Source organism: Chiroxiphia lanceolata, chromosome 15 (assembly GCF_009829145.1).
Source record: "Chiroxiphia lanceolata isolate bChiLan1 chromosome 15, bChiLan1.pri, whole genome shotgun sequence".
Lineage (NCBI taxonomy): Eukaryota > Metazoa > Chordata > Aves > Passeriformes > Pipridae > Chiroxiphia > Chiroxiphia lanceolata.
In genome coordinates this window covers 13847949-13868463 of record NC_045651.1, presented here as the reverse complement: position 1 = coordinate 13868463, position 20515 = coordinate 13847949, and the positions used below count along the sequence as shown (strand labels likewise).

Genomic DNA, 20515 nt, shown 5'->3' with positions numbered 1-20515 from the left:
CAAAGGGTTGTGTTTGTTTTTTCCCCTCCAGACCTGTTTTCTGGAGCAAGATTTGCTGTGCAATGTGAAAGACTGTCCCCGAGGCCACTGCTGCATGGAGAGGCAGACAGGACAGTTGAGACCTCCCTGCCCTGGCAGAGGTGGGGGGCAGGAGAGGGAAGGGTGGGGGGCTGAGCCCAGCGTCCAGAGGGAGGTAGGGGGGCATGGACTTGGGGCAATAGATCCTGGAGTGCCCATGCAAGGGTTGGGGACCCCTTGTGCTCACTATGGCCCTGTGACCTAGAGCACCTGGGGACCAGCAACCCTGGCATCCCTCCCTGTCCCCATGCAGAGGCTGCCCCAGAGGAAGCAGCTTTCAGGATAAAAGCAGAGAGACACAGCCACACTTCAGTCCTTAAATAAATACAAAGACACCAACCAGGCTCAGGCCGGGCCATGGCTGTGGCCGGCACCTGCCTGTGAGAGTGGGACCTCCCACCACTGGGAGAGTCCTCGTCGTCACCCGCTCCTCCAGGGGCCGAACCCAAGCCCCTGGACCGGGGCAGCTCCTGGTACGCTCCTGGGAAACGCTGGCTCCTCTTCCCCGAAGACCTGACTCAGTTCTACAGCGATGCCAGGCCTGACACCTCGGGGGGAAGGGGAAGGCTGCAGGGGACTGACCCTGCACTGGCCGCCACCGCGATGGCCCCTCCAGTCCCTCCTTCATGATTTTCTTGGGGGGATGCTCTGCCGAGCCAATCCAGGCCACGAGTGCAGCCACGTGCACCACATGTCCACACACAGGGATCGGCAGCTGGAGGAAGCTCCTGGATACACACACACGGGCACACACACACACCCTATTCCTCTTCCAGTGGTGTCGGAGCGCGGCCGGTCCTTGGCGTTAGGGCAATCCAGGACCTGCCTGTTCTGGAACACAAGACAGGGGTGGCAGGGGGTAAGTGCAGCTCTTCATGCCCAGACAAGCCCCCTGGGAGGGATGGCAGCCATGGCATGGCTGCTATTCCCGAGCACCAACTGCCACAATTCCGTGAGCTTTTGGGGCTCAGCCCAACTTCAGGTGCTGTGGGGATGCTGGTGGGGATGCACCAGGGACCAACCCCATGTCATAATCACCCCCTCAGCTGATGAGAGGGGGGCTGAGGGGAAATGGGCACTGCCTGGAAAGATAAGCCCCCATCCCTCCCCCAGGTCTTCAGCCAAGCACCCAGGGGTTCAAGGTAAAGGACAGGGGCACCCTCACCACCAGGGGTCTGAGCCTTACCCAAGTCCTTGGGGACTGGTTTCACCCCAGCCACTGCTTGGGCGTTCTGGCTGCGAACCATGGCACAGGGTGGGCGCCAAGGGTACTCGGGCTGTGGGAGGAGATGGAACAAAAACAGTGAATTACCAGGCATGTGAATCATGAGGCTGCACTCCCTGATTGATTGCCAGGGTGTGAGGAGGAGGAGGGGGAGGAAAGGGGCTGAGCAGTCAGATGCCAACAGGACACACGTGCTCAGCTCCCTGCTCTGTGATTCAGGGGCCCCGGAGGAGCTGCTCGCTCAGCAGTGAGCCCCAGACCCACTCACATGGCCCCTCTGCTCCGCCTCGTGCTGGCACAGGTAGACACTCACCGGGGGAAAATGCTGGAAGTTCTGTCCCGGCGTGTGCTCGCCCGGCATGGCTGGCGGGTATCGGACCTGCTGCCACTCATCGAAGCCATGGTACATGGGGTGAGCCATGGGGGGACTGTACTGGTACTGGTACATGGGGCAGGAAGGGCCCAGCGGCCCTGGCACCGGCTCGGGGTGCAGCCTCTCTCCAGAAGCCTGTGAGGAGCCAGGACAGATGATGCAGAGATCCTGAGGGCAGTCCACCACCACCACCATCACCTGGCTCAGAGGTGCCAGGCCTGTAGCCCCCACTCCCTCTGCCTAAGGAGGGTTTCTTCCCATCCCCACCTGTTTGTGCTGTTTCAGCAGCTTCTTCAGCTTCTCCTTCTCCTCCTTCTCCCTCTGGCAGTCGTCTTTGGAGGCTCGTAGCTGGGAGCAAGGAGAGTTAGTGCAGAGCCCACCCTGCCACCCCCATGTCTGTGTGATGAGTGAAAGGAGACGCTCTGGCAGTGACATCCAGTAGAAAAACCACCCCTCTGCTCTCCTGTCCTCCCTCAGCCCCTACTCTTAGGTGCTCTTAGGTACAGGGGACTGTGACACTGGGGACAAGAACCTCTGACACACCCAGGGCAGACACAGGGCTTCCAGAGTGCTGCTGGTGACACCCAGCCCCTGCTCTGAGGTGGGCATGGGGGCTGTGACACTGGGGATGAGCACTTCCAACACACACAGGGATTACATGGGGCTCCCGGAAATGCTGCTGGTGACAGCCAGCACTAATCACCTGGTTGTTGGAGAGGACCAACTGCTTCTGCAGCTTTTCCAGCTGCTGCTTCAGCTCTTCCTTCTCCTCATTCATCCTCTCCCTGTCACTCCGCTCCCGTTGGAAGTCTTCCTCAAAAATTTTCACCTGGCAGGAGGGAGGAATGTGTGTGCACCAGGCTGAGGGCAGATACCTCCCCAAAGCACCCCTATGACCGACTTGCCATCCTTGACCCCATCAGCTACACCAAGCCCCAGGCACGTGGGCTCTCACAATGGCCCATGGCCATGGTCCTTCCAGCTGAACACCTGGAGGATGCTGAGCTCGGTCCCCAATTCCCACCACCACAGCACTGACACCCACCCAGCTGCTGGGCAGCTCTGGGTTCTTTGCTGGGAAGGTCCAGGACATGTAGCTCCTTCCCTGCCTCCAGTGGTTCTGTGTCCTGCCCTACCTGCTGCTTGAGTAGCTCATTCTGGGTCAGCAGCTCCTGCTGTGGCAGCTTCCCCGCTGGCTCCATGGCAAAGATGGGTGGTGGAGAGGCCTGGACATTCAGGGCCTCTTCTAGTGCCTAGGAGGAAGGGAAGGGAGCAGGGTCAGAGCAAGGTGCAGTGCCCAGGATGCCTCTGGAGTACCATGGGCATGTGCCCAGCATGGGAAGTGGGTATAACTGGGCAGGGGCATGAGGGACAACAGACCCTCCTTGAACCCCCTTTCCTGGGAGCCCAGAGGGATATGGTGAGCCTCATCTGGCACAAGCCTCTGCCTGGGCAAGAGTGGTTTGATCAGGGTCAGTTTGGGATTTGAGAGAGGTGAAGAGATCTGAGAACATAAAAGACATTTTGCAATGAGGGGTTGTGCCCTGCACCCACCTTGTTTAGCCTCTGGATCTCCTTTTCCTGGTATTCCCGCTGCCTGGTGACCGGAGCCAGCTGCTCCTGCAGGAACCGCATCCTCTGCTGCAGGTCTCTCACCTCCATGGACAGCCTTTCCTTCTCTGCCTGCAGGACCGGGCGTGGGAGGGAGATCAGCCAGCGCAGGGCAATAGGGCTGGCAGCTCCCTGTCACTCTTCCCAAGGGACTCACCTCTTCCGTTTCAATGCGGGACTTGGCCAGGAGCAGCTTGCGGTCAAAATCCCGTTGCTTTTGTTCCCGCTCCGCCTCCAGCTCGGTCAGTGCCCTGCGGGCCTCGGCCAGCTCCTGGTGCAGATCCGTGACCTGCCAGGGGAGAGTGGGGATGTTGGCCTGGAAGGACCCACAATGGGGGGAAAGGGGGTGCAGGCAGCCCCCAAACATTCCCCTGCACCCTGTTTCCTCTGAGTCCCCCCACCCAGCACCCAGCAGAGATGTGGCCCCCGAGCACCCAGCCCTACCTTCTGCTCGTACTTCTGCTTCATGGCGCGGAAATGCTGATCCCACTGTTTATTCACCTCCAGCAGCTGCGGGGAGAGAGGGATGGCTGAACAGGAGCCCAAACCCTGCTCCAAGCCAGCTGTGGCAGTGCCCAGCAGACTCCTGACACGAAAGCACCTCGGGGACCAGCTGGATGGAGATCTCAGCTCCAGCAGTGCTTCCCTGTGGCTCTGCAGCCCTGCCCCAGTCTCTTGGTGCCATCCCATCCCAGCCCTGTGCCTCCCTCCCAGCCTGGTCCTCACCTCCCTGCGCTGGTGCTCCAGGATCTTCACCTTCTTTTCCTTGGCTTCCAGCTCTTCTCTGCCCGGCGCCTTCTCCACCATGGCCCCGCTCTGCTGGACGCGCACGGGGGGACCCTCAGGGCTTTTGTGGAGGCTGCCCAAGGCCGGCTAAACTCAAGCCAGTTCCCCTCCCACGGCCTCTCCCATCCCCTTGAGACCCTGAGAAGTCTTGCTGGTCATACTGGGACAAACTGGGGGCTTGAGTAAGATGAGGCCACCTTTGCTGATGTGTCAGCGGGCTCCCTGCCTCCTTCCCAGCCCTCTCCAAGGCGATGCTGCCTCCTCACCTGCTGCTGCTCAGCAGCTTCCCTCTTCCCGCTGTCCTGGCTGCTCAGCGTCACCATCCTCCGGAGCTCCTGGTTCTCGCACCTGCAGGCAGGGAGGATGGGTCAGTGGGAAGAAGCTCCCAGGGCAGCCCTGTTCCCCTCCACACCACCCACCCTCACCTGAGCTTTTCCAGAGCCTGGTTTCTCTGCTCCAGGTCCCGCTCCAGCTTGGTGCGCAGTTCCTTGTTCTCACTGTGCAGCGTCTCACACAGCGTCTGGAGGGTGAACACTGGCAGCATGAGGACGTGGCCAGGAGCCTGCTGGGCCACCCACCTCCCGCCAAACCCCAGCATGAAGGTGGGCGTTCACCTCAGGGTGGACAGGAGGGGATTGGCAGGGAAAAAACAAAGGCAGGAAAACCCCCATGAAAAGCCAGGCCAGCCCTTGCTCACCTGCAGGAACGACGTTCTCTGCTCGTTCTTGTGCACCTTGGAGGCCAAGCGCTTGAGCTCGGAGGCCATGTAGCCCATGCGCACGAAGACCTGGTCCTTGCTGGCCTCCTTGGCACAGCCGCTCAGCGTGTTCTCCAGCTGCTGCAGCTGGGGCAACAGGTTGGCATCCTCGTTCAGCGGCTGCTCCAAGTCCTGGGAATGGGATGAAGTGCAGTCAGACCAGTTTAAGGAACACTGCAAAGTTCCCTCTTGGGGAAAAAGTCATCCTCACCTCCCACCCTGGGCTGTGCTGGGCAGCTGGACCTGCAATAAGCCTTCAGTACGCTGAAAAACTGCCAGCTTTGTAAGGGTCTGATTCTCAGCTGCTGGACGTGGGACACCAAGACCCCAAATGCAGGGAGGACATTAGGGCAGCAGCTTTCCCAGGCCATGGATTCCGTGTGCCCCTTGGTAGTCTGAGCAGACCACATACTCTTGATTCGCTGATAGCAACAGAGGCATTTCCACCCCTGCTCTCTTTTCCACCTGAGGTCTCCCCATCAGCACCAAGACTAGAAATCCCAGCTCTTGAGACTGTCCTCTCCATGTACACCCTGGTCTGTGCTGGAAAGGGTGGTCTTACCCAATCCCCATTTTCTCCTTCCTCCTGTTCTCCCTTGGTGCTCCCCTGCTGCTGTGGCACACCAGGCAACAGGAACCTGAGCTCTTTGGCAGTTGGCAGCCAAGAGGGTGATGCATGGGATTTGAACAGTAGCTGGGAAAGCTCAGATCAGGGTGCACCAATCAGTGCCAGGGCGTACCCCTGCCCACGCATGGGGGGTGTCCCCAAGAGATTTGCGCTCCCCTGGTGTGGCTGGTTAACTCCTCCATTGCCTGGGAGACACTGCCAGCACAACAGAGCCCAGCTGGCACACACGGCACTGCTGGGAGGAGGTGAGGATGCGCTGCCACACCTTTGCCTGCTCTGCTCCTGGCCCTGCTGACTCACCTGCCGCCTGTGGGAATGCCCTGGGTGGCATCATATGGGGCCAGGAGCTCAGTGTGTCCCCAGCACCCTGACCCTGGGGTTTACAGCCCTGAAACAGCCGTGGGAGGGTGTGTGTGGAGCATAGCATGGCCAGCTCTTCCCACCCGTGCTGGCTGGCAAGGGGAGGCAGTGAGGACCCAAGCCCAGCTGGAGTGCTGGGAAGACCACCTGTGAGCACAGGACTAGGACTTGGCTCAGGCACCAGCATCTGATTGCCAGGCAGATGCCATCACATTCTCCATCACCCATGGCTGCACCCCAGGAGTGTCCAATGAGACTCAACCCCTCCTAGGGCCTCTCTGGCCAAGGTGAACAGGGATGTTCAATGAGAGCACAATCTCTTACTGGTACCATGTGGTGCAAGCTGATGTTCATCCCTCCTGGGCTCCCCATCCCTCCTCCTCTCCCTTCCAGCACACACAAAAAGCCAGAGTGGGACAGGACAGGGCAGTGACAGCCAGGTGGGGACATTCAGGTGGCAGCAAACGGAGCACACAGAGGTGCCTTGGCTAGGGCAGACCCTGTCAGCAATGATGGGGCTCGGAGACCCAATGCTCCCACCCAGTGTGGGCATCAGGTGAACATCCAAGCGTCACTGGGTTGTCACAGCCCTTCCTGCCACTGTTGTGTGGCATCTGCAGACACCAGTGCCCCACCTGTCTGGGGCTGCTTCACTGGCCCTGTGCCCAGGCAGTCCAGTCAGGCCACTTGTTCTTGGGTGCTCCTGTCAAGTTTATCCCTCCTTTGTAGTTTGCCTAAGGGCTGCCTTGACATGGGTCTGTCAGCCCTGCCTGTGCCTGCTGGGGCACAGTGCTGCCTGCCTGCACACCCCCAAATCCCTGGCACTACCACACTGACTGGCTCAACTCCCCAAGTCCCACAGGCACCAGGGCCACTCACCGCTCTCCTGCTCTCCTGGGGAAACCCTTGTGCTTCGACACAAGTGACGACCTCAAACTCCGAGGAGGATCCCTGCAAGAGGAGGCAGCCAGGTCAGGGCTCCCTGGGGAATGGCAGCCCAGGATATCCACCACGAGAAGACCACCAGGAGTACAGCAGAGAAGCTGACTGTTTCAGGTTTATCCCTGTTTCTAGAGGCTAAAGGCTGTCTCCTTTTGCTTTAACTAGGTGGAGAGTCCCTCCCTCCAGCCATGCCAGCACCAGCTCCCACATTCACCAGACTCACACTCGGAGGTGATTTCCGTACTTCCATGTCCGTCTGGGCGCTGCCCGGGGCTGCCCGTGTGAAGCTGGGATCAGGGCCGACAGCTGCAGAGAGGAGAGAGGATGTAGCCATGAAACTTTTGGAGAGGAGGGCTTCTCCTCACGTGGGATGCAGACCCCTGCCAGGTCAGGCACCAATGGATGGTTTTTACCCCAGCTAGGAGATGGGACAGTAACCTCCTTCTGGAAGGGACGATGGCAGTGCTTTGATATACTCTAGAGATGACAGGGTTGCAAGGGACCTTCATAAAAGTCTCCTGCACACCCTTTCCCTTCCCCCAAGCCCAGGATTCTGAGCCATTGGGTTATTCCTCCCCCATGAGCCTCACATCTCCTACCTCCAGTTTTCACCAAGTCCTCCAAGGAAGATGATGCCATCAGCATTTTGTTGTCCTTCACAAGGTCCTCTGCCTTCTGCCGCAGCTTGGATGCCTCGACCTGGGACTCCTCCAGAAGCTCTCCTGTTGTGGGCAACAGCAGAATGCTCAGCCTCCTTCCCCAAGTGTCTGCCCTGCAGCAGCCCCATCCACCAGTACCAAACACTCTATTTGGGTGGAGCAGTGCCCAGAATAGTCCTTCTTCACCCAGAAACAACTTTTCTGGGACAAATCCAATGGTAAAGCTGTATCAGTGGTTCACTGACTTCAGAAATCCCCATGATGACACACAGAGGAGGCAGAAGGGCAGCACTGTGTCTCTTAGAGGTTTCTTCCACTTCCCAGAAGAAGTGAATTTAAGCCTCGGTGGTGTCCCAAGGGGTCCAGCCTGCCCACTGTGGGGTCTGTCACCAGCAGTGCAATCCTCCCCCTACCCTGGGTGGTTGCTGCCACACCAGCAGAAGCTGGTCACAGGTAAGGGCATGGTGACACAACAGGAATCACGAGGCAGGTGGAAATTTGGCTGCAGAAGCAGGACTTGAAAGGGGAAGCTGGGTCACGAGACCGAAAGCAAAACTGGGGGTGGGGGGAAGGCGGTCAAGGACAAGAAAGGGGGTAGCCCAACTAGGCTGGAGCATTTCCACACTGGCATGTCCCTGCTGGCAGAGAGCACCCAATACCAGGGTCTTTGAGCAGCACCTGGGAAAAGCCTCTGACCCAAAAGAGCTTGGAGGAGGTGGGGGTTTTCATCAAAAGCAGAACAGACCCCAGCACCTGTGAACTCCAAGAAGCTGACTTAGCTCCAGTACCTGCCTTTTCTTCCCAGCCATTTATCCCACTGTAAAGCACCATAGAAGTTCAGCAAAACCCTTGTTCCCCCTGCACCTTCATGTGAAAAAGCTCAGGCATCCTGCTCAACCCCCAAGACAGGGAGAGCTTTACTGCTGCCCCAGTGTCAAGACCCACCACTTCTACCAGCACCCTTCTCAACTGAGCAAGAAAACCCCAGGCTTGGTGGGCACAGGCTGGGCTCTCCCAAAGGCAAACCTCATCCCCCTGGCATGCAGCAGTTACCAATAGACTTGATCCCCTGCATCTTCTCCTTCAGCCGGGTGTTCTCCTCCACCAGGCGCTCCAAGGCCGTGGATCCATTCTCCTCTGAGCCCCCACCAGGGTCGTAGATGCGGTAAGGTCCTCTCCCTTCCATGCTTGCTGTTCAGTCACCTATCTCCCAGCCGGGCATCCCTGCAAGGCAGTGGAGCACAGCGTCACCTTCCTCTGGCTCCAGACAGTGCCGCAGTCCCCTGGTCCCAACCCCGTGGGGGCCTGGGGTGCTGTGCTGGTGAAGGCAGCGCTGCCTCACTACTCACCAGCCAGCCAACAAGTGTCCCAGGTAAAGGCACTTCCCCCTCCAGCCCTGCTGGGGGTGAACATGTCGGGGTGACTCACGGCCATGAGAAGTGTCACACGAGGAGGTATCACCAGCAGCCCTGCTCAAGGCTGGCTCTTACCCTTGCAGGGCATGGGAGTAGCAGAGGAGGTGGCAACCACTGGTTGCTGCATCCCAGGAAGGATGGAGACCCAGCCCAGGAGCATCCACCCATGCCAGTCTGAACCTGGACACTGTCACCAGGACATCCTGCTCAACATATGGTATGTTTGTGGGGCATAAAGTCTTGTTGGCGCTGTTGGGGAGGGGCACTGTCTGCACCTCCAAAAACCTTAACCTGCAGCTGTGGGGAAATTTGGGCAGCACTGTGGGGATGAGCCCCAGGAGCCAGGCAGGGACCCGCTCTGCCCTCCGGCTCAGCCGGAAAAACCGGCTGCCAACAGCGTGGCTTCCTGAATCAGGCACAGGGAACAGCCAGGTATGTGCCAGGCTGGGAGCAAAGTCCAAGGAGACGAATCATCTGCAAGCAGCCCGCTATTTGCTTTTCCAATTCCTTGCACTTGCGGGTGGCCTAAAGCCTCCCCCTTGCTGAGGTCTGGCCTGGGGACAGCTGGGCAAGATCCTGGCTCCAGGTCTCACTCATCTCCTGGGGGGATAAAGCAGCTGCTGTGAATCACAGCACAATTTATCAGAACTGTCCCCCCTGATGCCAGCTCCATAATGTGGAGTAGAGCAGCAGCTGAGAAGGTCCCAGTGCCAGCTAGAGCTGGGGTGCTGGCTGGTGACACAACGGGAGTACCCCAAAGTGCTCTTCCCCCAGCCAAGGCAGCTGGGTGCTGGTGAGCAGGAGGGGGCTGAGGGGATGCATTTTGAAAGGAGAAGGGGGTAGCCCGTACCCGAAACTGTCTCAGCCTCAGACTAATGCTCATGCCATGAGTGATCCTGGCTGATCTCCGGTTTGGATGACCTGCCTGCCAGGGAGCGGCAGGGACTTTCCAGATGACAACTGCCACCTGGCAGCATCCACAACTGGAGCAGCGATTAACGCCTGTCTCAGCGGCAGGGAATTAGGCAAGGAATTAGAATTAGGCCTGTCCTCAGTGGCAGACTGCTTCTAGGAGATGCACTGGTGGGCCACACCATCCTCCTGCCCTGTGGGTGCTGCCAAGCCCCCCACTGCTTGTAGCCCCATCCCAAGCAGCTGGAGGTGGTGATCACTGGGAGCTGTCCTGCTGCAGCGGTGTGGGGTGAGCTGAGGAGCGGCTATTCCTGGGGCCCAGAGCAGCTGACAGGAAGCTATGGATGCCCCAGCCCTGGAATTGTTCAAGGCCAGGTTGGATGGTGCTTGGAGAAACCTGATCTAATGGGAGGTGTACCTTCCCATGGCAGGGAGTTGGAATTAGATGATCTTTAAGGTCCCTTCCCACTCAAACCATTCTAGGATTCTGTGAAATCCCTCACAGCCTCCTGCTACAGGATGGGGAAAACTGGAGAAGACCTGCCAGTGGGGAGGACAGAACCCAGCATGGAGGCACACATGTGGCCCAGTGGCACTTCCATGGCAGGCAAATGCTGTGACATGTGCCCAGCCTGGCAGAGGACTGGGATGGCACCACAGGCAGGCTGGGGACATGAGCCTGTTTCTCACTGGTCTCTAGTCACCATATGCTGCACCAGATCTGGAGCTCTGGGAAGAGCTGGTAGCAAACCCATCTTGCAGTGAGCATCTTGCGGGACATCCATGTCCTCCACTGGGACAAAGCCAGTTGTGGACTAAGGAAGGTGGGAACAAGCTGTCCTCTCGTGTGGTACCATTTCCCCACGTGGCTTTGCAGCAGCTTGAAGTACCGGCCCCTATTTCTCTTACACTTCAGTCCCCAAACCTGGAGGTTTTCTGCCTTGCCCCACAGCACACATGGGAGGTCCCCAGCCCCTGCAGGAACCCCTCAAACCCAATCCAGCTGCACTGATATCACCTTGTCAGAGCTCGTTCACAGTGATCCCATGTTCTTTCAGCCAGATGGAGCCACCAAAAGTCTCTGCTATGCCCAATTCTCAGGATTTTATTAAGAATTTTCTACCCCAGGTCTGCACCCCACCAGGGAGATTGCAGCAGAGTGGACACAGAAGCTGTTTTCAAACAGCAGCTGCGGAGAGGAACTGAACTATCTCCAGCTGACGGAAGCACAGACCAGCCACAAATTCACCAGCAAACAATACCCAGCAAGAGGGAGGAGTTTCCGCAGTACCGGGGTCAGGGAGGGTTTCCTGGAGTGGAGACACAACCCAGTTTCTGCAAGGAGTGGCTGGGACACAGCTGTCACCCTGGCGACCAGGTCACTGATCCCAGTCCTGGTTTGTTGTTTGTTGTTTTTTGGTTTTTTTTCCTTAAGAATTCTGACAGGTGAGATTTACAGTGGTGGAAAATCTCATTTCAATAAAAACACCGGGGGAAGAGAGAGAGGACCACAGACCAGCACCTAATAGTGATTAGAAACGCGAGGAAAACATGACTACCACAAACTCCAGCAGAAACCACCGAACAACCAGAAAACACTTCCCTCTTTGCCAGTCAACAGTTCCTAAGCTAATCTGACAGTATTTCACAGCCCTTGGAGCTGAGGGCCGGGCACAGACCATGGCTGCCTGGCTGTAGCTTGCTGGCTCTGTGCCCAGCCATGGACGGAGACTGCCAGACGGTCACCCGTGGGCATTGCTGGTTCCAAGCAGGGCACCAAGACCTTCAGGTAGTAAAATTTTATGACAGCTCAGCAAAAGCAGAGAATGAGAGTGGGAGTGGGCAGGGGAGGCTCCTGGGTGAAGATGAAAGCAGAGTGGTATTTAAATAGCTGTGCTGTGGCTTGGAAGTGAGCAGGAACTGTCACCCAGGATGACATGCACCACTTCCCCGGCCTTCCCTGTACCAGCCATGCAGAAGGACGTGATTCCGGCTTTAAAACTGCCGAACAGCTGAAGATCCCAAGGCAGAGAATGCGAATCCTGTGCAGCAAGCACTGCTGGAGGTCTGCTTTGGGCAGTGAGCCCTGCAGTGGGGACCAGCATCTCAAAGCTGAGGCCTCGGCAGCCCATCAATTCCCATCCTGCGATCCATGGTGGGGGCTCAGCCCAGTCCTTAGGAGAAAGGGGTTTTCCTTACTCCATCGCACACAATCCCAGGAAGCCTCCTCTGCACCAGGATCGTAGGAGGTGAAAGTAAATCCCTGCAGGCTGCCAGCAGAATTTTCCCATGACCGGGGCTGCCGGGTCCCCAGCATCCCTCCTCAGAGGAAAAGCAAAAGCCACTCAGATAGACACTGTGGAAGGATTTTGTTGCTGCTGTTGTTGTTTGATCATTTTACTGGAAATCAGCAAAAAGCCACAGACCCCAGCCTGGTTTTGTCTTCCTCTCCAGAGCTCCAGCAGCTCCCAGACCAGGGACAACTGGGCTGCTGAACTGGTCTCATTTGCAGGGAAGCAAAAGCAGAGCTGGATTTAGGAGGGAGCAATAACGAGACTTTCTGGACACTGCAGTCCACTGGGCTGGGAGTAATAAAAGAAGAGGGAAGCAGGCATTGCAAGGCTCAGGTCTTAAAGGGAAAAGCCTGAACCTCCACCTGAAGCATTTTCCTTTCCAACCTATTTAGCCACAGAGAGAAGGTGGGAAAGGCAAGAGCCCTACCCAAAACACAGCAGGTAGTACAGATGTCCTGCAGCCAGAAATCCTACTCTCGCCTCAGAAACCCACCTCCTGCAGAGCTTCAAAAACCAACCTGCTTCTGATGAGGCTGCTCACAAGGAAAATAAAGCATTTCCCTGGGTCTGCCAAGTCTACAGACACGGCTGCAGAGCTCCTGAGCATAGGCCCAAGCTCCAGCACAGGCAGGACATGCAGCCAGACATGGTGGTGGTGCTCTCCTGGCAGCACCCTGGGGGTTTAATGCAATGGGTCTTCTGCTGCAAAGACAACTGCCTCATGCTGCCTGCTCCACTTCTCCCTGCAGAGCTCAATAACATCATGGCTGCTCATCACAGCGCTCCAAAGCAGAGCAAGGCACAGCCACCCCTTTTCCTTGCTTCCAAGCTACTCCTTTCCAATGTGGTGCGCTTCAGCCGGTACAACAAAGCCACATCAGCAAAGCTTCCTCTGTCACCCAAAGTATAAGAATTGTTGCTTTAAAACAAATCCTGCAATGCCACAAGAGTAGATGGTTCAGTTTCCTCCGCCCATGAATGTTTTGTACCAGCTGCTGGCAAGCAACAACCCACGGCCCTGCGCTAAATAGGTCTGTTTTGCATAGGTCAGGCCAAAAGGGCATCGTGGGATTTCTTGCAGAGCCAGGAACGATGCCAAGGGCTGCAAAAAGCCTCTCCTGTTTTCTTGTTGCTCACTTCACCTCACCACAGACAGCTCTCAAGGACGTGCGTGGCTGGAGCCCTCCAGAACCCATCCCAGTGCCCAAAGTCTGGTCCCTGTAACGCTTTGTCTGGCAGTGCTCTCCATGAAATGTGCACTCCAAAAGAGCTTGTGGCAACAGAACAGCTCCCACTTCCCCAGGGGATGGGAATAACCCATCCAAGTGATGGGAAAAATCCATCCAAGTGATGGGAAAATCCATCCAAGTGATGGGAAAATCCAGCTCAAGGGGAAAGGCTGTATTTGACTCCCTGATATGGCGAGCAACCTGTGCCAGGGACACTGAGGAACAGGACAGCTGGATCTCTGAGAGGCTGCAGGTCCCCAGAGTGCCACTTGGAGCTATTCTCACCCCAAAGCAGCAGTAACAGGCAGCATCTTTTTTTCTTTCTTTCTGCCCTCCGTGAGGATCTTAGCATGAAATGAGGGAAGAGAGAGGGGGACACAGGCTGTGCACCCTCTCCCAAAAGAGGAGGATGCTGCCATTCCTGCTCCAGCTATTCCAGCCCCTGGATCAGCATTCTATGGGGACGCACACCACCAGACCAGGAGGTAAAAGTCAAAGAGGAAGGAAAACGGCGTGGACAGGAGGGTCCTTGGGGCCACGGATGCGTGGCCATGGGGGACCCGCGCACTAGAGCTGCCCGGCGGGGAGCGCAACCCCGGGATAACCGGGAGGCAGATGCGTGGGCCCGGGAAACGCCGCGGTTGTGCAAGGCGGGACGAGGGAGGAGCGGGGCCGCCCCCGGGGGATCGGCACCGCCCGGGGGGCTGTGGGACCCCCACCCTGCACCCCCCGAGCCTCCTCCTCTCCCCCCGGGCATCGCCACCACCAACACGGGGTGGGAACCCACACAACCAGCCCGACCCCCGCGAGAGCGGCAGGGTGCGGGGCGTCGGCAACCCCCGCCCTGCCCGGGAAAGGGGAAACTGAGGCACGGCACGACTACCGCGACCGGCCGCGACACCCGGTGGACGGCACGGCCCCGGCCCCCTCCGGGGTCTCACCCCGACCGCCCGAGCAGCCCGAGAGCTCGCGGAGCGGACAGATACGGCCGACACGCAGCCCCCGAGCCCGCCAGCCCCGATCACCCCCGGCCCGGGACCCTTCGCTGCGGCGACGCGACGCCGGTGCCCGGTAAGACCTCAGTGCCGCGGGCAGCGCTCCTGTCCTCGGGGGCGGCAGGGCCCCGCGCCGCTCCGAGCTCACCTGCCGCACGCCCCGGGGCGGGGCTGCTGCCGGGATCGGGACCGGGACCGGGATGAGGATCGGGACCGGGATCGGGATCGGGGTCCGGTGCCCCCCGTTCCGCCACCAGCACCGGAGGCGGCGGTCCCGCCCCCGGGAAATTCCCAGCCTGACGGACAGGCGTCGCAGCCAATCGGCGCGCGGGGCAGGTTATAAAGCGGGAGGGGCGGGGAGGTGGTGGGGAAGGTGCTCGTCATGGCGGACTTGTGGCTGTGCGTGCGTCCCCTGAGGGTCCCTGGGGCTGCGCGGGGCCCCGCCCGGCTCAGTGAAGCTCTGAGGGGCGGCAGGAGCCTGCCTGCGCCTTCCACCTTAGTGGGAAGTTCCGCTGGTCGCCGAGCCCCCTCAGCGGCTTTCCCGGCGTGTGGAGACACAAAATGGCGGGGCCGAGGGGACAGCCTGCCGGGGGGGTCCCAGTGTGCCCCCGCTGGGGAGGGGGATGGCTGAGGGGAGGCAGCGCCAGCTCTCCCCTCTGCCCCGGGAAGGAGGAGGGCGCTGCTGCGAGCCCGCTGTGGCTGACCAGAGCCTTCCTCTGAGAATTCCCCACCGAGCCTCTCAGTTAATGTTAGACGAGGAAATTACACCCTCTAACCGGAGCGTATGTTCCAGGATCCTTCTCCTCTGTGCTGCTGCTGTGATTATCGTGCCGTCATAGACCACCAAAATTAGCCAGAGGAGCAAGAAACAAAGGGGACACCACCTGGTTTCACTCCACTCATTGGGATTTGCTCAGCAACTACCTGATTTTCTTTCTTGTCTTGGTTTTGCCACACGGAAGGTGGTGGGGTTTTAAAAATACAAGTAAAAACAAAAAACCAGGAGCAAAGAAATCCCACTGTAAGGCAGCTGTGCTGCTTGCTCTCTGCCTGCAGTCTGTGCACGTCCTCCTTAGGTGACCTGGTATTGGGTTCACTGAGGTCCTTCAGTGGAGATCGAGCTGTTTCCCGCTGTCCCAGTCCTGGCTTCTTACCCAGCTCTGTTCACACAGCTCCACGGCCTCTTGGTGCTTTGATGCTTTGGGTTTTAAAAATTAAAAGCCAATAAACCTCTTTCCCTGACTGCCTTTTACTGACAGCAGGACGTTGCCCTTGCAGCCCAGCTGGGTTACTGGAGCTCAGCGGTGCTGGGACCCCGATGTGCTCTCTGTGCTCTGAGGTCTCAGCTGGGGATGAGACAGCAGGACCCCATGCCCAGACGATAAATTCCCTTTTGTTCCCTGGAAGTCTTGTTTTACCCCAGAGGCCCAGTGCTATTCTGTAAACCCTCAGAAAACCTGCCTTCAAAACTAAACGCAGTTCCACAGAACTAGAAAACGCCTTGCCTATGTCTTAATGCCTCAGCCTGCACAAAATAATCAGATCCTTATTTCTGTGAGGAGTGAAGGGAGTGGCATGGTTCAGCTTTGTGGCACCCCAAAAGCTGCCTGTCTTCCCCTCACTCCATTTCCCCACGAAAATATCATCGTGTTACTCACCTGGTCAGGTCGTGGAAGGGCTGGGGGGGAGGGTGAGAGCCCTTGGGACCAGGAGCTCTGCAGCTGCAATCCCCAAATGCAGGAAGGCCGGCCCAGCTGAGCGTACTTTTAGGCATGGAGAAGGGGAATTCCCCATGATGGAGGTCCCAGACAGCCTGTGCGTGGTTTTGATAGGGAGCCAGGCACCACTTAAAGGGCTCTCCTGTGCCTTTCCTCTCAGGGGCCGCAAGTTGTGTCAGGTATTAGTCAGCAAAAGTGTGGGGGGGGCTGTTGTGGAGGCTGTGATTCACTTTTGGGCAACTGAAGAACCTCGTTACATCATTCCCCTTGCCTCGTTTCTGAGCAACTTCACTGGGTTTGCAAACATGTATTTCTCCTCAGGGACACTGCTGCGTCTTGCAAGAGGCATTGTCCTTTTCCCATGTGTATTTCCATCCCGTCCTCATCCATCTCTGGAGTCAAAACAGTATGCATCTTCCTGAGGGAGCAGAAAAGAGCTGTCTCTGCTAGTGGAGCCAGACAGGTGATGGTGTGCCTGGGTTGCAGGTAATCCCTGGAAACCATCCACCAGGAGAACTGATGGTCAGAAACAAGGCTGGAGCCAGCTGGTGCTGGAATAAACAGCAAGGATTTAAATGGTTTTATTTTATAGAGGCTGATTCCAGTTCCCCAGCTCCTTGCCAGCAGGTACAGTTGTACCTGGAAGGGTGTTTGGTCTGCCCTTGCCAGGTGTGAACTGCAAGGCCTGAGGAGTGCCCAGCTTTAGTCTGTTTGGTTTGGGTGGCAGGAGTGGGGGTGCCAGGCAGGAGGGTGGGGAGCTGAGGGTCTGGGATCTGCCTGCAGGCTGAGAACCTGTGGAAGTAGTCACTTCATGGTGTACTCTCACCCAGTGCCTCTCCACCTCTCTAGCCAGCTGCTCCGTGTGTTTTTACCTGAGGTTGCCAGCTTGGGCTGGCCCAAACACCAGGATGAATCTCACTATGAAAACAAAAGGCTCTTGGTCCTGTGGATCCTTCCTCATTGCTTTGGTCCTGCCATGCTCTCAGGGGAGAAGACTCCCCTGATGGCAGCTGTGGTTCATGAGCACACCTGCGTGGCTGTGAGGACACGTTCATAGCTGACACTGTGACATAGTAGGGTTTTTTTAGGCACAGAGAGTTGGGTTCAGCACCTTCAGTGGCAGCTCCCTTATGTGAAGGTGCCTTGATCACTGCTACCTTGTGGGAAACAGGGTGAGAAGGAGCACAGGCTGAGGAGGGGGCTGGTGGAACTACTCTGTCCTCAGCTCCTGCTTGTTTCGGATCAGGTGTAGCTTCCTTCAAGTTGCTCCCAATCCAGAGTGAGCAGGGTGGGCCCAGTGGTGTGAATCCAAAGTGGAATTGACCCAACAGCCCCAGTTGCCCAGTAAATCCCTGGTGCTGCTGAGCAAACGGAGCACACTTGAACACTAATGAGGTGATGGGGCCGGCCAGGACCTGGTGGCCGTGCTGGGAGCTGGCCCTGGAGCAAGGCAGGAGCAGAGCAGGCAGCGGGTGCAGCTGGTTTGGCTCAGCACCCTGGGGCCACTCCTGGGCTCAGCTCCTCAGGGGGCTGCTGATGGGTCCCTCTTGGCATCAGCAGCTGGGACCTCCTGCCTGTGCTGCTCTGGTTGGATGTGTCCTGGTGCTGTGGCACCAAAAGGAAGCAGAAGGCCCACAGTGGCGCTGTGAGAGCGGGGAGGAAGCTCTGGCTACAGGAGGGGATTTCCAGAACATTGTGATCTGCTGCCTATGCAAATCAGGAACTCAAATTAACCTGGCAGGATGGGAGGGCTCTGGGATGGAGGGCAAGGGAGAGGCAGAGGAGGGAGCTTGGGAGACTGCTGCTGGGAGAGGGCAGGAGGGAGCATGGATTGGGGTAGGAGAGAAGGGAGGCACTGGGGAGCAGTCCTGCTCCTGCAGTATCCTGCCTTCATGGGGAGTTGGATCACACCCTGGCTGCTGGGATGCTTTTGCTTTGCTGGGTTTACCCTCTCACTGAAAGAGACCTCCCTTCTCCCTCTGCCCTCTGGGTTATGGTGGGACCTGGTGCAGTCCCACAGTGGATATGCCAAGAATTGTGAGAACTGGGCCTGGAAGTGCTCAGAGGATCTCCTCGCATGCCTTAAGCTTTGAATCATTTGGAGTCCCAATATACAAAATCAACAACAGGCACGGAGGGGATTTTCCCCTCTTCCTCTCTCCCCGGGATGTGTCTCATCCAATTGCAATGCCTGAGAAAAGGGCTCAGCAGCAGTCATCATGTCCTGTACAGCTGCTCCAGGGATGTGAGGAGAGCAGCTCTGTAGAGCTCAGCCATTTCCCCAGCCTTAGCTCACTGTGGGGATCAGGCTGAACACTGAGGGATACATGGATATGAGGGGCAAGGCTGCTTCTTCCTCCTTTGACTTGGGAAGGTGAACAGCTGAAGAGGAAACCTCTGCTGGCTCCCAATGAAGACTGTGTTTCTCTCCTCTGGGGGAAGGGAGGATGACAGGTGGGATGGAAGTGGCTCACATATTGTGCCAGGGACCAAGACCAATATCCCATCTTGTCTCCACACCAGAAGTGGCTCCTCCCAGGGGCTGGTAGCAAAGAGGATCTGCAGTGGTGTCTGGAGCTGACTCAGAGAAGAGGTTTGGCCCTCTGCACACCAAACATGGGCTCGTGGGGTTTTTTGGGTGTTGCAACCTGTGAAATCTGGCCTTTGCTCTGCCTGGAAGCGAGCCCTTGCCCCCGGCATTGCTGGTCAATGTGCAAAGCGTAAATCCCAGACTTTTCCCTATAGCAGCCTTGAAGGCTGAAGCCTGGATGGCCAGCAAGGACCCACCTCCAGCCCTTACCTTGCTCACAGCCTTGTTAATTTTTCCCCTTTCTTGTGCCCATCGTTTTGTCCTCTCCTTTGCTTTCCTAGCCTTCCTTGAACTGCTCACCTCCTTGTTGATCACAGGCATGGGATTTGTCACCAGTTGCCCTTAGATTGGGCAGCTTGGAGCCAGCAGATGGAGCAGAGGTATTCTTGGAGAGTAGTGCTATGAAGTGTATTTTCCCTGGAAACTGGAATTCTACGGGGATGAAACTGCTTTATCTGAAGTCTCTATGACCTGCCCATGTATGGAGAGCTTCATGGGCAAAACAGTCCTCACTCAGGGAATTTTAACGTAATTTATTGTCAATTAATACTAATTGCTGGTGAGTGATTTGGACTTTAAACAAAACAAGTGCTCTTTCTTCCCCAGGCTTGACTTAGACCAAACATAATTTTCTTCTTCCTAGATTCAGTGGTCCTTGTTTCACTGCAAGTTACACTCATTCCATGATGGAAGTGCCCCAGGCAGAGTGAGTCCCAGAGGCCATGCCAGTGCTTCCCAAGATCCCGTCACCCTCCTGGCATTGCCTTGGGGTGGGCAGCTCTGCTGAGCTCAGGCCAGTTTGCAGTTCTCCCTTGCAGGGCAGCCCCAGGTGTGCTGCCAACCCCAGCATGGGGCAGGTGCTGAAACAGCCCGTGCTCAAATTGGGTACTGGCTGTGCTTGAGTGTTTGCAGCAATTAAAATGCCACTGGCTGTTTCTGCTCCAGCTGTAGCAACTGCTGCTGGAGATGGATTACTGCAGCACTGAGGCGATATAGAGGCTTTTGGCAGCAGGACTTTTCTAGGAGAGGGAGTTGCTCCAAGGAGGAAACCTCATCTTCCCCTCCCTCCCTGTCCCCAAACGCTGTGTGACTCTGCTATCTTTTATCTGCATCGTAGGAGCAGCTGGCAGCGGGTGCCAGGGAAATTCCTGGCCTTGGGACTGGAGTGCTGTGGTCGGCCAGGCTTTCTGGCGTCAGCATTGTGCTGAGCTGGGCTGGGTCTGGCCCCGAGGGGCTGCCTGGTCTCACTTGTGGTCCTGTGCCTCTCCAAGACAGCCAGGCTGTGGGTGATGTGATCCCTGGTCGTAGGCTTACAGCCAGAAAATTCACCAGTGTTTACACCTGTGCCCAGGAAACACACCCTCCTGTACATACCCCAGGAGCATCTGTTTTGGCAACAGGAAGGAGGCAGATGATGGGTGTTGTGGTCCTGTGCTAACACAGAGCAGGTTTTCCCCCTGCTCTGGAGGAACAGGGCTCCACTGCCCCAAATCTGGCTCTCCAGGGGTGACAGGCTGTCTCCCAAGCCTCAAAACTTCCTCGGGCATTGCATCTGGGTCTGTGAGCCCTGTTCCCAGATGCAGGGAGGTGGACAGCTCTGCTCTCTGCAGTCTCTGTGCCATCCCTCATCTGCAGAAGCCTTGTGCCTCTGCCGCGAAGCTCAGGGCTGCAGTGCAGAGCTGCAGGAAGAGACGGGCAGATGAAGATTGGGGTTACATCCTCCCTTCAAAACATTTTCTGCAGCTGCTCAGTCTTTGTAGCAGGTTTCTGGCCAAGCAGGTGACCTCTAGGGGGTGCTGCAAGAATGGGGTGTGTTCAGCCCCCCAGATGCTGCTGGGACAGGGATGCCCATTCCTACTTACACACAGGGGCAAGGCAGAGGAGCCCAGATCTCTATGGGGAAGATGAAAAAGCTTCAACCAGGCTGTTTTCGGCCAAGAACG

General features: G+C 57.4%; 1 protein-coding gene across 3 annotated transcripts; it reads right to left on the bottom strand.

Moving 5' to 3' along the window:
* Positions 1-381: 381 nt before the first annotated feature.
* Positions 382-14569, bottom strand: TNIP1 (TNFAIP3 interacting protein 1). Of its 3 annotated transcripts, none has more exons than XM_032702592.1 (18): positions 14413-14569; positions 8473-8643; positions 7360-7482; positions 6984-7066; positions 6698-6769; positions 4771-4962; positions 4499-4593; positions 4340-4421; positions 4014-4103; positions 3732-3797; positions 3445-3576; positions 3231-3359; positions 2813-2929; positions 2380-2505; positions 1944-2024; positions 1617-1811; positions 1265-1355; positions 382-909 (listed from the first exon to the last, which is right to left on the bottom strand). In XM_032702592.1, the coding sequence occupies exons 2-18, from the start codon at positions 8603-8605 to the stop codon at positions 884-886; spliced, it is 1833 nt and encodes a 610-aa protein (XP_032558483.1). In that variant the 5' UTR covers positions 8606-8643; positions 14413-14569; the 3' UTR covers positions 382-883. The 3 variants fall into 3 exon arrangements, with proteins under 3 accessions (XP_032558483.1, XP_032558482.1, XP_032558484.1); XM_032702591.1 differs by having other exon boundaries at positions 4014-4106; positions 14413-14534; XM_032702593.1 differs by lacking the exon at positions 4014-4103 and having other exon boundaries at positions 14413-14554.
* Positions 14570-20515: the final 5946 nt, after the last annotated feature.

Excerpts from the sequence above, each read along its gene's own strand:
- TNIP1 (XM_032702591.1), bottom strand. The coding sequence starts at position 8,605 with ATGGAAGGGAGAGGACCTTACCGCATCTACGACCCTGGTGGGGGCTCA. Across the intron at positions 7,067-7,359 it reads GGACTTGGTGAAAACTGGAG|CTGTCGGCCCTGATCCCAGC; the intron begins GTAGGAGATGTG and ends TCCTCTCTGCAG. Across the intron at positions 1,356-1,616 it reads ACTTCCAGCATTTTCCCCCG|CCCGAGTACCCTTGGCGCCC; the intron begins GTGAGTGTCTAC and ends CTCCTCCCACAG.